The sequence below is a fragment of the Lepidochelys kempii genome, chromosome 1 (assembly GCF_965140265.1).
Source record: "Lepidochelys kempii isolate rLepKem1 chromosome 1, rLepKem1.hap2, whole genome shotgun sequence".
Classification (NCBI taxonomy): Eukaryota; Metazoa; Chordata; order Testudines; family Cheloniidae; genus Lepidochelys; species Lepidochelys kempii.
The window spans coordinates 341,271,757-341,287,267 of NC_133256.1; the positions used below are offsets into that span (position 1 = coordinate 341,271,757).

At 47.3% G+C, this 15,511-nt stretch overlaps 1 protein-coding gene across 5 annotated transcripts in view; it reads left to right on the top strand.

Moving 5' to 3' along the window:
* Nucleotides 1-15,511, top strand: part of PRKCQ (protein kinase C theta) — an 89,082-nt gene that overhangs the window by 67,546 nt on the left and 6,025 nt on the right. For all 5 annotated transcript variants that reach the window (XM_073328833.1, XM_073328835.1, XM_073328836.1 and 2 more), the window contains 4 exons: nt 1,160-1,222; nt 5,057-5,195; nt 11,023-11,211; nt 14,295-14,423. In XM_073328833.1, the coding sequence (XP_073184934.1) occupies nt 1,160-1,222; nt 5,057-5,195; nt 11,023-11,211; nt 14,295-14,423 (520 nt within the window). The remainder of the gene's footprint in view (nt 1-1,159; nt 1,223-5,056; nt 5,196-11,022; nt 11,212-14,294; nt 14,424-15,511) is intronic.

Genomic DNA, 15,511 nt, shown 5'->3' on the forward strand with positions numbered 1-15,511 from the left:
GCTGCTCACTGTTCGCTCTGGCCACTGTTGTTCGTTGTGCCACCATTCACTCCATCGCTCTGTTGCCAATGGCCCTGTGCTGTCACCTTCTGCTGCCACCTGCCACTGTGACCTCTGTGAGTTGGTCTCTTGAGGTTCCACACAGCTCTCAGTGATTTCAGCTGAGCTCTCAGTGGGGGAACCTCACTGCGAGTGCAGACTGGACCGTCTCTTCCACAGAAACACTGTCCCACAGCAGGTCTAAGCACTTAGACTTGATTATCAGTGATTTCAGCTGTAGTGGTCACTTAACACAACAAAAGACTCTCTATGGAGCCTAATCAGCTCTGTCTATAGTGGAGAGGGGCAGGTCAAACAGTACTTGTGACTCAGGCAGACCATCAAGCAAAACACCTGTCCCCACCCTCTCTCCTGATGCCCTCAGTCAGCACAGGCTAAGTACAGTTCTACTGCCCTTTACTCCTACAACAAGAACAACAACATTTCTTTCCCCCCCCACCCCATTCAAGTGATTTGTAACCCAGCCCCAGCCAAAATCTATCACTTGGGCAACGCAGCTCAGTTTGCTGGATACCTAGGTAGATGAGGTGTGAATGTAAATACAATCTGGTCCTGAAGCCTTTCCCCCCAGCCCCCAGCTCATCACTAGCTGTCAGGGAGAGCTCATTTAGACTTTGCTTACAAATCATAATTTGAAATTATTAAGTTGGCCAATATCACCAAAATGAGCGCACTGACATTGTCATAAACAGCTGTATAAGGAAGCTAGTCTATGTTCATACTTTTCAAATCTATTATAGTTTTTCAGAGACACATATTTTATGATACACTGTATATGCTTTTAAAGTGTATTCATGTTTCAATTTCAATTCAAATTCCCAAACAATCACTAAATTGGCAACACTGCATGTAACTAGTTCACAAAACTGGGGGGGGGGGTGTTGGGGAAATTCGGGGGGAGTAAACACCCCCATGGGGAGGGTGTAGGGAAATCCCACTTGGGGTCCTAAAATCACTAGGCTGCTTTTGAAGACGTTGCTTGTACTCCTTTGACTGCAGTGGAGTGATGCCAATTTACACCAGCTGCGGATCTGGCCCCAAATGGAGAATTATTGTGGGGAGACATCAGTTCTGATGCATGTTTGTTTGTTTTTTCCAGGTTCTATGCTGCTGAAATCATTTGTGGTCTGCAATTTCTTCATTCTAAGGGAATAATATACAGGTAGTTTAACACATTGGAATCTAATATACGGCACAGTTAGCCTTTTTCTTCAACATATTGATTTTACCTGCTAGTTTGTATGTTGTTCTTCTTACTAATATTGAATTTACAACCTGCTTTGTTTTTCATCCCATTCGCCTATTTTATTTTGGGGGAGAGAGCTTGGAAAAGAGGCAGTCTTATGCACCCTTTTGGGGATCCCATCCTACTCCCATTGAACTCAATGCCCATTGTGTATTCCAAAGCCAGTTTCATAGATTCATAGATATTGAGGTCAGAGGGACCATTACGATCATCTAGTCTGACCTTCTACACAATGCAGGCCACCAAATCTCACCCACCCACTACTACAATAAACCTCTCACCTATGTCTGAGCTATTGAAGTCCTCAAATCATGGTTTAAAGACTTCAAGGTGCAGAGAATCCTCCAGCAAGTGACCCGTGCCCCATGTTGCAGAGGAAGGCGAAAAACCCCCAGGGCCTCTTCCAATCTGCCCTGGAGGAAAATTCCTTCCCGACCCCAAATATGGCGATCAGCTGAACCCTGAGCATGTGGGCAAGATTCACCAGCCAGATACCCAGGAAAGAATTCTCTGTAGTAACTCAGATCCCACCCCAGTTTGAGATGTTATTGACAATTACATAGTGCCTTGAGCTGAAAGATCCCAAAGACATGATTGCAAAACGTGGGCCCAATCCCTCCAGTATATGTCCATTCAGAACTCCCACTGACTTAGTTAGGAGTTTTGAGTGCACCAGGAATGCATGCTTAGAGCTTATAAATGGAAGGGTCACTTTGCCCTGCCACTGCAATGTAGCCACTTCGAGATTGGAAGACAGCGGCTTATATTAAAAGGGGGAGGGGGCAGGGGGGAATTACAGTACTACTGAAGTGTTCCAATAGAACTGCAAAGGGATTTTAAATACACAAAATGTTCTTACTCAATAGGGTTCGGCAGACAGCAGCGTGCCATTAAAAATTGGCTCGCGTGCCGTCTTTGGCACGCATGCCATAGGTTGCCGACCCCTGGCATAACAAAAATAAAGTCAGTGAAGTTGGAAATGATGACAACATGAGTATCTGCTGCTTGGAATTGCTGCCTCTCTATTTCTTGTTGATCAATGTCTCACCTTTCAACCTGGCAGTAATCTAGCAGTAGGAGACTATTATCTTGTGACAATGTTTTCTTCACTTGATATTATGGTCCCTATTTTTAAACATAGGTGCTTTGTCTGGGATTTTCAATGGGCACGTCAACTGAATGGGATTTGAATGCCTAACTCCCTTGTCTTTCCTTCGATAAATCCCAGCCTTTAAAAGGAGTCCAAGGCGGCTCGCGTTTGACTACTCAGAGAGAGCGCACTACATTTTCAAAAGCAACTAAGGTCATGTCTACACTAACGCTTCTGTCGGCAAAATGTATGTCACTCAGGAGTGTAAAAAAACCGCACCTCTGAGCGACATACATTTTGCTGGCATACGTGGTCGTGTGCACAAGTGGTATGTCGGCAGGAGAGCTTCTCCCAACTAGTCTCTAAGGTGCCACAAGTACTCCTTTTCTTTTTGCAAATACAGACTAACACGGCTGTTACTCTGAAATCTCCCAACTAGATAGCTACCATCATTTGTTGGGGGTGGTTTAATTATGTTGACAGGAGAGCTCTCTCCCGTCAGCATCGAGCGGCTACATGAGAAATCTTATAGTGGCACAGCTGCATCGGTCTCTAGTGTAGACGTAGCCTAAGTAATTTCGGTTGCCTTTATTTTTGGGGTGCTCAATTTGAGACAATGTTCTGATTTTCAGAAGGCTCTGAGTAGCCACCCATTGGAAGTCAGGCCCCCTTTCAAGGCGCCTCAGATGGGGTGCCCAAAATTACAAGTCACTTCTGTATGCAGTGTTGTTGTAGCTTAGAGCTTATAAAGTCCCACGATATTACAGAGACAAGGTGGATGAGGTAAAACCTTTTATTGGACCAACTTCTGTTGGGGAGAGAGACAACCTTTCATGCTTATCCAGAGCTCTTCTTCAGGTCTGGGAAATGTACTCAGAGTACCACAGCTAAATATTCAGGATGTAATCGATTGTTTAGCATAAGTAGTTAACCCTTATTTCAAGGGACCGTTCAAGGTAAAGTGGCTACGTCACTTTTGGAACTGTGGCCCAGCTGGGCATTCACATGCTTAGGGGCCTGCTGGTGCATGTGAGTGCAGAAGAATGTGCTGCTTAAAAAACCGCCTTGAAAATTAGTCCCTGTGACTTAATCGCTATTTTATCAGCAGTAACTTTAAGGGTGGCAATTCTGCAACAGAAAAGCTTCAAAAACAGACTCCAACGAGAAACTGCTGAGCTAGAATTAATATGCAAACTAGATACCATTAACTTGGGTTTGAATAGAGACTGGGAGTGGCTGGGACATTACACATATTGACCCTATTTCCCCATGTTAAGTATCCTCACACCTTCTTGTCAACTGTCTAAATGGGCCATCTTGATTATCACTACAAAAGTTTTTTTCTCCTGCTGATAATAGCTCATCTTAATTAATTAGCCCTTACAGTTTGTATGGCAACTTCCACTTTCTCTGTATGTATAATATATATATATATCTTCTTACTATATGTTCCATTCAATGCATCCAATGAAGTGGGCTGTAGCCCACAAAATCTTATGCTCTAATAAATTTGTTAGTCTCTAAGGTGCCACAAGTACTCCTGTTCTTTTTGAAGTTTAGGTCAGCTCTGGAGACTAACCCAGAAGAAGCCATCACTCCATTTCTCCTTTCAGGGGTTGTTCCTCTTTGTTCTGTGTTGATGTGCGTGATTCATTGGCTGGCTTGCTTTTTAATTTCCCCCATACATATTTTTCTCTCCAAGCTCCCGGCTTCCCACAGCAGCCTGCAACCTCAGAGGAGAGCGTGGCAGTAGAGTGTGAAGGACTTCTGTAAATACTTCAGCCCCAGCTAGTGCGGCCCCGGGAGGGAAAAGATGATGGATGTTCTACTTAGGTTCTGGGGTGCTCCCAGCCATTGCAAAGCCAGCCCGGCTGCAGCTTCCCTGTGATTGTTTATTGGGCTAGCTAGATCAAAGCTAGCTCTGGTATATCTCGAGGTCCTGCAGCACACATGCATCTCTAACTGCAGTGTAGACATACCCCATTGAGGTTAGCACCGGAATTCGATTTTGGGGACAGGACTTGTGGGAAAGTATATTTTGGCCTTTGTCTCAGTCTCCATGAATTCCTAATGTCCCTCCCTCCCCCCAGGAGCAGAGCAGCTTATAGTGCTAATTAGTGTGGGTGTGGCAGGGCTGCCAAATGAGAAAGAAGGTGTAAAAAACCCTCCTCCTTCTTGTACCCTGGCTCAGCAGCCAGGTAAAAACTACAGCCCGTGTGCTTCCCTGAGTGCAAGGTGTGTATCTTCCTTGCATGCCCTGGGATTCAGTACAGCCCAAAGGGGGCAGGGTGAGGCTGTGTTCTTGCCCCTCCTACGCAGACAATTTTATTCTTGGAGCTGCGGAGCAGATAGGACAGCTCTATATTGCTCCCCATTAATCTTCACAACGCCCTTCTGGGGCCTGGTAGGTACAGTAACTATTAATAAGCCCATATGACAGGTGAGGAAATGGGAGTAGAGCAGACAGGGTAAACTCACTGAGTTGGCTGTAGAGATTGCTGGGGTCAGGATGGAGACCTTGACCTCTCCCTTGTGTTCTCAAATCACCAAATCTTGCCACTTTCCTATTGCAAGAACCTATGTTATGTAATATTATACACGCACTTATGCCGCTGGACAACGTTTCCATAGAAGATGTTTACTTTGCTCTTCTCTTGCAGAGATTTGAAGCTGGATAACGTTCTGTTAGACAAGGACGGGCATATCAAAATTGCTGACTTTGGGATGTGTAAGGAGAACATGTTTGAAGATGCAAAGACAAGCACTTTCTGTGGAACCCCTGATTACATTGCTCCCGAGGTAGGTGTGACCTGAACTTAGGTCAAATCTGTTCTCAGTCCTACCTGCAGGAAGCCCACCAATGTCAATGAGGTTGCGCGGTTGTTACTGAAAGCATAATTTAGCCCAGTAGTTGCATCATTTTCTTTGAGGAAACAGACAATGATTAATCACTTGCAGGGCTGCGTGAAAAGTATATAAGGTTCTTGCGAATGGTTCCCCTAGTTAGAAACTGGATTTCAGTTTGGCTTGTTAGTACCCTTTATTGCTCTCTGTGAATATAGACGCTGACTCCATGGGTGCTCCAGGGCTGGAGCACCCACGGAAAAAAAATAGTGGATGATCAACACCCACAGCCACAGCTGTTCGTCGCCGCCGCCACCAAACAGCTGATTGACGGCTTGGGAGGGGAGGGGCTTGAGGGAAGACAGAGACCAGGAGCAGCAGGTGGGTGGGGACTTCAGGAAATGGGTGGAGCTGGGGCAGGAAGAGGCGGAGCCAGGGCAGGGCCTCAGGAGTGGGGACAGAGTGGGGGCAGGGCCTTGGGGCAGAGCCGGGGTGGAGCACCCCCGGAGAAAACTAGAAGTCGTCGCCTATGTCTGTGAACATTCCTACAACTGAAATGTTCATCAGGCAAGCGTTTGTGGAACGCAGACTTTGCACCATAAGTGGTTGAATCACAAAATGAAATTTGATCTGTGATTAAATGAAATTCATTTCAGGCAGCAGCTGTTTATAAAGGCAGGTCATCCAATGAGGCGACAGAATACCATGTGATTAAAGTGACCCGTCATGAAACTCAATTGAAAATCCTGAATAGTTGACTGGATACTCCCTAATTTCAATGGGATTTAAGCCATTAAACTAACACATGCATTAGTGCTGCCTGCATCAGGGTCTTTGCTGAGTAGTTAAGTGTTAACATGACTGGGCCCTAAATAAGGCACAATACAAGCATGTGTGAATCCCAACTGTTTCTTCAAATAAATATATAGGGACTCTCACTTATATCAGGGTCAATCACTGAAGTCAGTGGGCCCAGTTCTCGCTTATAGTCCCATCAAGGGGGCAGAAACAGCCCCTGGGAAGTACCCAGGAATAAGCAGCTACCTTATCCTATGTATGGTGCACGACATGGGCAGTGAGGAGTTATCAGGGGGTGGTCACTGTGCTTTCACTGTTTTTCAGTTGCCTTTGGTTCCTAGATGGGAGTGGGGAAAGCTTAACATTATTTACCCCGAGGCTGCTCTAAAGTGTATCAGGGGCTGGGATAAAAGGAGACACAAAGGTGGCTTAAAGTCCCCTCTGTTCCTGCACTCCTCTTTGTCCTCTTCTCCTTCACCAGGATGCATCAGTTAATGAGCTGTTTATAGAGACCAGAATCCAGTCTTTGTGTGCCCTGACTGATGTAGCCTGGTGCAGGAGTGCCAGAAATGCTCTAGAAATGCTCCAGAGTTTGGCCACTGGTGCCCAAACTCTGGCCCTGCCCCCTGCTCCGCCTCTTTCCCTGAGGTCATGCCCTTATTCCACCTCTTCTCCGGAGGCCCTGCCCCAACAATGCCTCTTCCTCCTGCCCTCACCCTGTTCCTGGCCTTGTGGTTGATTTGACTGGGTGCCGACTCCAGCTGAAAGCAGACACAGATCTTCCGTGGAGAGACTCTGACTAATCTGGCAACAAGCCAAATGTTTCTCAGGAAGGAAGAGAACTCAAGAGCCCTCAATGCATCATGCCTGGCATCGCTCTGAAATCCATTTCTTTGCCTTTCAAGATCCCGTTCCCCGAGTTCAGTGTTTTCGTGATGGATATCGGTGCGTGCCAGATGGTTTTTAAAGGCTTTGTTTTCCCCCACGCTGTATTTCATCAATCTTTTACTGCGCTCCGGGGACCTGATTCTGATCTCAGTGGTAACCATGCAATTCAGGAGCCGCTCTGTTGAAATCAGTGGAACGACGCCGGCTTGATGCCGGTGGACGTGAGATCGCAATCAAGTCCCCAGTGGCTTTTATTCAGCTTCAACATTCTTTTAAAGAAATCTTTTTCTGATCCTAAACCAGAGTCACGGTCTTCAAGAGATAATCCGTTATCTGCGATTTCACTTAATGCAAGCTGGAGAGGTTTTATCTCAGCACCATCATTTATTTTAGAACTTCAGCCAGTGCATCGAAAAACCTTTTACCTACGAACTGAAAGAACTAGTGGAGTTTATTAATCATCTTTCAAGCCATGTAACAGACTTTTTCCAGCATTTCAGCACAGCTGCCTATTCCAGTTATTATTATTTGTATTGCGGTAGGGCCTGGAGTTTCTAACTGAGACTGGGACCATATTGTGCTATGTGCTATACTTACATATTCCTAAGGCACTTACAAGTTAGGTAGACAAGGCAGATGGAGGGTGGGAAGGGAAACAGACACAGAGGTAAAGTGATGTGCCCAAGGTCACACATCAGATCAGTAGCAGAGCCAGGAAAAGAGACCAGGTATCCTGACTCCCACACCAGTACCCTGTTCTCCGGACCACACCGCTTCAGCCATCAGCGGCTGTGCCTGCACTTAGAAGAATAATTGTCTTCTGTGGTATTAATCATCTCCACAGTTAGTCATTTATAGCTACAGCAACTCTAGCATACGGGGTCAGATTGTAATCAGCCCCTGTGCTGAAGAGCATAGGGGAGGAGCCGCAATGAACTTCCTCTCCATTTCTTGAGCCCCTTAATATGGGCAAGTTACAGTGGGCAGTAGCTGTCTGAAAAAGGGTGGAAAGGGGAGAGGTGAGGGCTGGGCCAGGGCCCTAGAGGGAACCCTCTGAAAGGTGATGTCGTTTCCTCAGAGCCCCCAGGAAGAACTCTGGCTGACTCTCCCAGAGTTCCTTACAGGGGGCAGCTCCTGGACGGCCACTGCAGACTGAATGTAGCCCATGCTATAGAGGTACAATTGCATTTGAGGCTTCACACAGCAGTCTGACTCTGGTAAAATTCCCATTGACTTATCATGTCTCTATCCTAGGTCTGGCATTGGAATTATGTCATGTTGCCCTATCTCATTGGCCTCAATGGAAGATTTACCTTCATAAAGTCTACAGGATAGAGCCCTTACAATTCAAAGAATGAATGCCAGCAAGCCCACGCCTGTGTCTTTGCCACCTCCCAAATTGCTCACGCTGAAGGGCTTTCTAACTTGGCCTTGCTCACTCACAACTGGGCATGGGGTTATATTCTTATTGCTCTGGCTTATCTCGAGAAAAGGGTCATTTCTGGGCTCACATACAATCACCCAGATTCTGGCTACAGGGGATTTACTCCAGATGTAAATGGGAGCAGAACTGGACCAATCATATCACAGTATGTTTGCCGGGCCAAATTCTGCTCTTATTACATCGTTGTAAACTCATTGCCTTCAATATGACCATGTGATTGCCAGTAACATGAAGCTTAGTTTATGCACTATTAATAGCTGAGTGAAATTCCCTCTGTGCTGTCCCATTCCTTTCTGGGGTAACTTAGAGTGATTTCACCACACCAGAGGACAGCTTGTAAAATTACAACTGGGGCTAGTGAACACATTAAAGATCCCATGTAGCTGCTTACAGCAAACCTTACAAGACATGGCACTAGACTATTACGCGATTATTTTTGCACCTCCTGCTGTGGAAATTGAACCCTGTTTGAATAGGGATTTGGGAACCAAGAAGTTTCTGAGTCATTGTTGCAAACAAGCTGTCAGAGGCATTGTCTTCTGTGAATCAAAAATCTATCCAATACAGCGATAAACCGTGGAGTGAAATGAAACCCTTGTTCATTAAGGTGCAGCTGACAGAGGCTTTGTGTATTGGTGTGGAGCTGAAGTATGTATAGTACATGGATAGACAACTTTCTGGCCAGTTGCATATTAACGTAATTAGAAAAAGCATTGTCAGTGGTAAAAGATAAAATAACAAAACCTAACAAAACTCTGTAAAAACAACTGGATGACTGTGGACACTTGAGCTCATTATTTTATTTTTAAACTTTATTCTGGCGGTTTTGATTTTGATTTCTCAAAATGCCAGATGCTATTAGACCATGTTGAAGACCAGAGGTTTAAACTTTTCACCTAGTGAACCACATCCTAACAACCAGGTCAGACAAGTTTCTCTGACCTATTCTACCACCTTTGCAGTGATATTTCCTAGCATGGGGGAATCCCCAACGAGCATAGAGCCAGCAGAGTTGCTTCCTATTACTCCTCTCCTGCAGACCCTAGTGCTGGGGGTGGGGGTGTGTGTTAGGATGGGCAAGAGGACTGGCAGAGCACAAAGTCAGCTGGCATATGGTCCCTAGGGAATAACACACTGGTGCATTTTAGAGCAGCCCTTGGGCTGCTCTAAACTGGTCCAATGCCAGGGCAAAGACTCAGGCTATTGGAGCAGAATAACAGGTTCCCTACTAGCTCTGTCCCTCACCAACATTTTGCTTCCCCCACTATTAACTGGATGTAACAGAGAAGTAGGTCCATAATCTATTGGTTACCTCTCCCCCACAAACAATGTGTGATTAGCAGACTGCCGCCCCTCCTAATAAAGATCCTATTCACAATTGTGCAACATCCCTGTGGGAATTACACCAATTACATTACATGCAGCTAGGCTGGCTCCTTCCTTCTTATCTTCAGCTGCTTCCCCAGGCCTCAGGGCTTTTCTTTATAACGAAGAGCATGGATGCCTGTAGAAGAAGCTAGTAACGAGGTGGGGCTAACATCATATGACCTGCTCTCTGTGGGCTACCAGCAAGTGATTCCCAGACCAATGTCTGAGAAACACTGGTATAGACTACTAATCAGTTCCAAATTCAGTTCTTTAAAATGCAGCTCTGATGAGTCAAATAAGCCCCACGACACACCTCACAAACTGGGTTTTTCTTTAAACGATGGAACTCACAAGTCTGAGTTAATTTTTCTTTTTCTGATGAATTTTGCAAAAGAATGTGGGGCTGGCACTACTTCCCATGTTGCAGCTCAACAGTTTAGCTCCATGTTTGTATGCAGAAAACCAGCAGGGTTTAGAATGTAACTTTGGCACACCTTTACCTGCTAGCCGTGTGACTATTTTTGCTGCAGCAGATTGCACTAGTCTTCTATTGTTTCAGGAAAGCGAACGGCGTAGTAAAATTATACTTACTGTATACAGCTTTTCAGGCATAGATTTCAAAGGTGGGTAAGTATTGTTATTATCCCTATTTTTTGTAGCTAAGGAAATTGAGGCACAGACAGATTAAGTGATTTGCCCACAGTCACACACTAGCTCGTTGGCAAACCCAGGTCTTCGGACCCACAGGCTGGTTCCCCATCCACTTGATGATGACGACGATGATGCCAGTTAATTGCTTTCTCCAAGTCCTTGGCCCAAATCCTCAGCTGCATCCCTGCTCCGGGTGCAGCTTGTGGAAGAGGGATGGTGCAAATGGGTCTTTACATCACCTTTCTGTCCCTGATTCCGTTAGGGGCCATGGACCAGTTAAAGAAGCCTCAGGCAAGCCCCTGACTTATACCCAGCTGTGTATGGCCCAAAGGGAGGGTTCAGGAAGCCTGGGGTTGCTGTGATTTAGAGCTGCTCTGACCACACACACCCCACACTGGCAACTGTGAGGAAGGGTGCACCGGTAAGTCTATGACATCTGCAGGTTACTGAGGAAAATCATCCAATGGCTGTTTAAAATAGCATCATGCCTGTTTTGCTCTGCCTAAGCAGCACAAAGCAGCTGTAGAGGGGTCCAAGTCTGCCACTAATGGACAGCATCTAGAGGATAGACTATTAATGTCAAGTGTTTTGTGTCTGCCTTTCTCACTCCCTGCCAATCTCCCTCTGACATAGATTTTGCTCGGACAGAAATATAACACGGCGGTTGACTGGTGGTCCTTTGGTGTCCTTCTGTATGAGATGCTGATTGGCCAGTCTCCTTTCCATGGCCAAGATGAAGAGGAGCTTTTCCAGTCCATCCGCATGGATAATCCATTCTACCCTCGCTGGCTCAATAAGGATGCAAAAGACATCCTAGTGAAGGTAAGAAGTCACAGCACTTCCACTGTTACAGGTCAGATCCTTTTTGCCAAATGCTAACATCTCTCCTTGATGTTTGTATCTTCTCACTGGTGTGCAGGCCTTAGTACTATGGTGAGAAATAATCTCATAGAATCATAGAATATTAGGGTTGGAGAAGACCTCAGAGGTCATCTAGTCCAACCCTCTGCTCAAAGCAGGACCAACACCAACTAAATCATCCCAGCCAGGGCTTTGTCAACCCAGGCCTTAAAAACCTCTAAGGATGGAGATTCCACCACCTCCCTAGGAAACCCATTCCAGTGCTTCACCACCCTCCTAGTGAAACAGTGTTTCCTAATATCCAACCTAACCCTCTCCCACTGCAACTTGAGACCATTGCTTCTTGTTCTGTCATCTGCCACCACTGAGAACAGCCAAGCTCCATCCTCTTTGGAACCCCCCTTCAGGTAGTTGAAGGCTACCCCTGTCACTGTTCTCTTCTGCAGACTAAATAACCCCAGTTCCCTTAGCCTCTCCTAGTAAGTCATGTGCCCCAGCCCCCTAATCATTTCCATTGCCCTCCGCTGTACTCTCTCCAATTTGTCCACATCCCTTCTGTAGTGGGGGGACCAAAGCTGGATGCACGATTATAGACAGTGCTTTGTCTGAGGATCTCAGAGCACAATGGGCCTGATCCCAGGCCCCCTGAATCTTAACGCCTACATTCATCTACACGTTGTCTCCATCCCCCACCTTGTTCTCTCATGTCTCACATTAGTCTTTCTGGTTTGGACTCGGGGGAAGGACCATGTTATTTATGTGTCAGGAAAGTCACATGGAAATGCACCATGCTCCATCAATAATAATAATGGAGAAAGAGGATTCTCTGTTCTATGTATATACAGCACCTAGCACAGCAGGACTCAGGCTTCTAGGAACCACCATAATAAGAATAATAAATAAAGTACAAACATGCTGGCTCAAACAATGCACAACACGTGAGACAGAGATTATGGAGGCCTGACTAGGTGTCTCTTGGTGCCATCTTTCTGCACAAGCAGACTGAGCCTTTGTTAGCTTTATTTAATGTAGTATCAGAAATAAAAATCATCCTTATTGCCAAACACTAAACTCCCTTTCTGAGAAAGAGACAATTATCCTGGTTATTGGCCACTTCCCATTAGCACTGAATTTGTATAGTTAAACATGTGGTAGTCTTTAGATTCATTAGCATAAGCATTTAATTTAGTGGAGGGGACTCTGTATAGCTGAATTATAGCTGCGCAATCAGTCTTCTTTAGTCTATTTCAGCACTGTGGCCAGGTTATGATTTGCTGGTGCACAACCCAAAACTCCATTCTGTAGCTGGGATTTCCTTCCATCCGATTCTTCAGTGGCTACCTTTGGCCCTAGACCTTATTGTTGTTTATTAGTTGTTGAGCAGCAACTGTGTGTTTGCTTGCTAACGAGCATGCAAAGACATGGTCCCACCCCAGATAAAAGGCCAGTTTTTCAAAAGACCTCAGCGCCGACAACTGGTGGGGGGCCAGATTGCCCAAATAGTTTCTTGTGTTGAGAACAATGGGAGCTGATGGGCACTGAGCACTTTGGAAAATGTGGCCCCTAGCGCTGGGCAGGAAATGGTTTTCCTGTCACGCAAATGTTTCTGAGATTTAAAAAAAATTGTCCTGTTCGGGAATGAGAACAGAGCCCTTTGAACGATTTTCATGGAAACACACACAGAGAGACCCATGCCACTGGAGCCAGTAGCCTGGTGGTTAGCCACGATGGGGAGACCCAGGTTCAAGCTCCTGGTCTGAGTCAGGGAGAGATGGGTCTTGAACTTAGGTTACCCACATCTCAACAGATTCTATAGTCACTGGTCTTTTTGGATGTTGGGAGGGAATAGTCTTTTTCTCTCTCTCTCTCTCAAACCAGAAATTCCATCCTGGATCTAAGCTACCTTTCCCCCTGAAAGTTTCATCAAACCTGATATGTCCTTGACTCTCTAATACCTTGGGTCCAACATGCCTACCACAACACTGCCCACCTACAGAAAGTCTCATTTTTGTCAAATTGGCATTTTCGAGTGAAAATGCATTTTGTCAAAACATTCCTGACCCACTCTACATGCCATTTCATTTAGGGGCCTGCAGAAGAGCTCAGCTCTTTTGAAAATCTGTGTCATAGACAACCCGTCTTCTTCCAGGGCTAGAAAAGTCTTCTATCTTTTCAGCTGATCTTGATAAACAAGGGAACCTGTGGCCATGGCAGGGACAGTGGAAGCTTCCTAACAGTGGGGGGCCACGGGCGCCCAAACCGTGGCCCCGCCCCCCACACTGCCCCTTCACCTGAGGCCCCACCCCTACACTGCCCCTTCCCCTGAGGCCCCACTCCTTTCCCCTGTTGCTTGTCCTTACGGCTGGTAAAAAGTGGGAGGGCATAGCCCCGTTGTTCCAGTGCCCCTGGGCCGAGGTGTCATGGTAAAAGTGCCAACAGAAGGGAAGACAACACACAGAGTGCAAGGAGTGATTTTTAAGTAGCTTTGCCACCTCTTAGCAGCCTTTCTGATTCGGAGACCTCACAAAATGCAGGACCAGATGACTGGAATGCTTGGTAAAAATGAAGGTGGGCAACACCTGCCATATGAATATTCCAGCCATCAAGGCCTAATTTTTCCAACACTTATGCCTCAGCTTTATCTACAAAATATTCATCCTCACAACCCATAATTGTACACACATGTCATTGTACAGGCATTTACACAGGCAAACAGGTGCAGTAATCGTGCATCTAAGCACCTATTTTGTACACACAATTCACCATTGGCTTGTGCACCTGCACGTTTTGAGGGCACAGCTTAATGGCTGACATTGAAAAATTGGCCTCAAGTATCAAAGTGAAGTAATGAGGACCAGGACAAGATGATTCAGCTTCCCGCTTGGCATGTGGGGCTAGGGATCAGCACCACTTTGCCTGCAAGATTCACGTTTTCACTGAGTAAAGAGGTACCATGGGTGACACCTACCATGGCTACGTGGGTGCTACTGTGGACGGTGCTATCCACAGAAGAGTAAGGTGCTCCGCTCTCTGCTCACTTCCAGCTTTTCGTGCGAGAACCGGAGAGGAGGCTCGGAGCAAAGGGGAACATCCGCCAGCACGCCTTTTTCCAGGAGATAAACTGGGAGGTTCTAGAAGAGCGAGCGATGGAACCACCATTCAAACCCAGAGTGGTAAGGACTATTCTTAGGTTCCTCAGATCAAAACGCTTTTCTTACCATATTCTTTTGTTCCTGAACTGTGCGTTCTCCCCAGTGGCGAGGCCAGCATAGGCTATTTGGGTGGGCCCTGACTGCGGGTGGGTGGGCAATTATGGGAGGGCCGGGAGGGCAGGAGGAATGGGGGGCCTGCTTACCCCCACCTCATGCAGCTGGCCTTGCGGGGGGCGATGGATGGACCCACTGCCCAGGGGCTCCCCGGGGCCCCGGGTGCGCACCAAGCTCTGGGAGGAGACGCTGCTCTCCAGCACGCACGGCTCCCGGCTCTCTTCCAGATGCCACACCGGGCCCGGTTCCCCCAGGCAGCGGGCCTGCCTTTTTTGAAGATCTCCTCTACTTCTGCCGGCCACCCGCTCACTCGCCCTCCTCCCAGTGGCGGATTAGCCCCTGGGCCAACCCGGGACCCCAGAAAAATGGGTGCTCTCGTGCCCCTACCCGCTCTGCCTGCCCAGTGCTCCTGTCGGGGAGCGGAGGGGGTGCGTGGGGGGCTTTCTCCACTCCGCCCACCCCACTGGCGCTCCAGCCTGGGAGTGGGCTCAGGGCACTGGGGCTTTCCCCGCTTCACCCACCCAGCCCCAGCAGGAGCACGAGGCGGGCAGAGCGGAGCAAGCCCCCATGCCCTGAGCCCACTCCCCGGCTGGAGCGCTGGGTGGGCAGGCAGAGCAGGCAAGCTTTGGGGCCAGAGCAGAGCTGGGGCTGTGGGGGGGGTGGCCGTGGCCCACCCAGGTCCACCTGTGGCTTTGCCACTGGTTCTCCCTACCAGCACTGAAGTTGGCACCAACAGCCAATCAGAACAGCCTGCCTGGAGAGCACCAGCGGGATTCAGACCAGCATTTCCAAACGTAGCCGCCCCTAGTCAGACACACTGGGCAAAATTTTCAAGCTCCGGAATCTAACGTCAGGGACGTCAACCCACATTTAGGCACCGAAGGTCTTGTTTTTAGTTGTGCTGATTTCCCACGTGCTACTTTGACTTCATGTGGAGTTGTGGGAACTCTTTGCTTCTGCAGGTCAGGCCCTGATTCCTCAACGTGGATTGACTT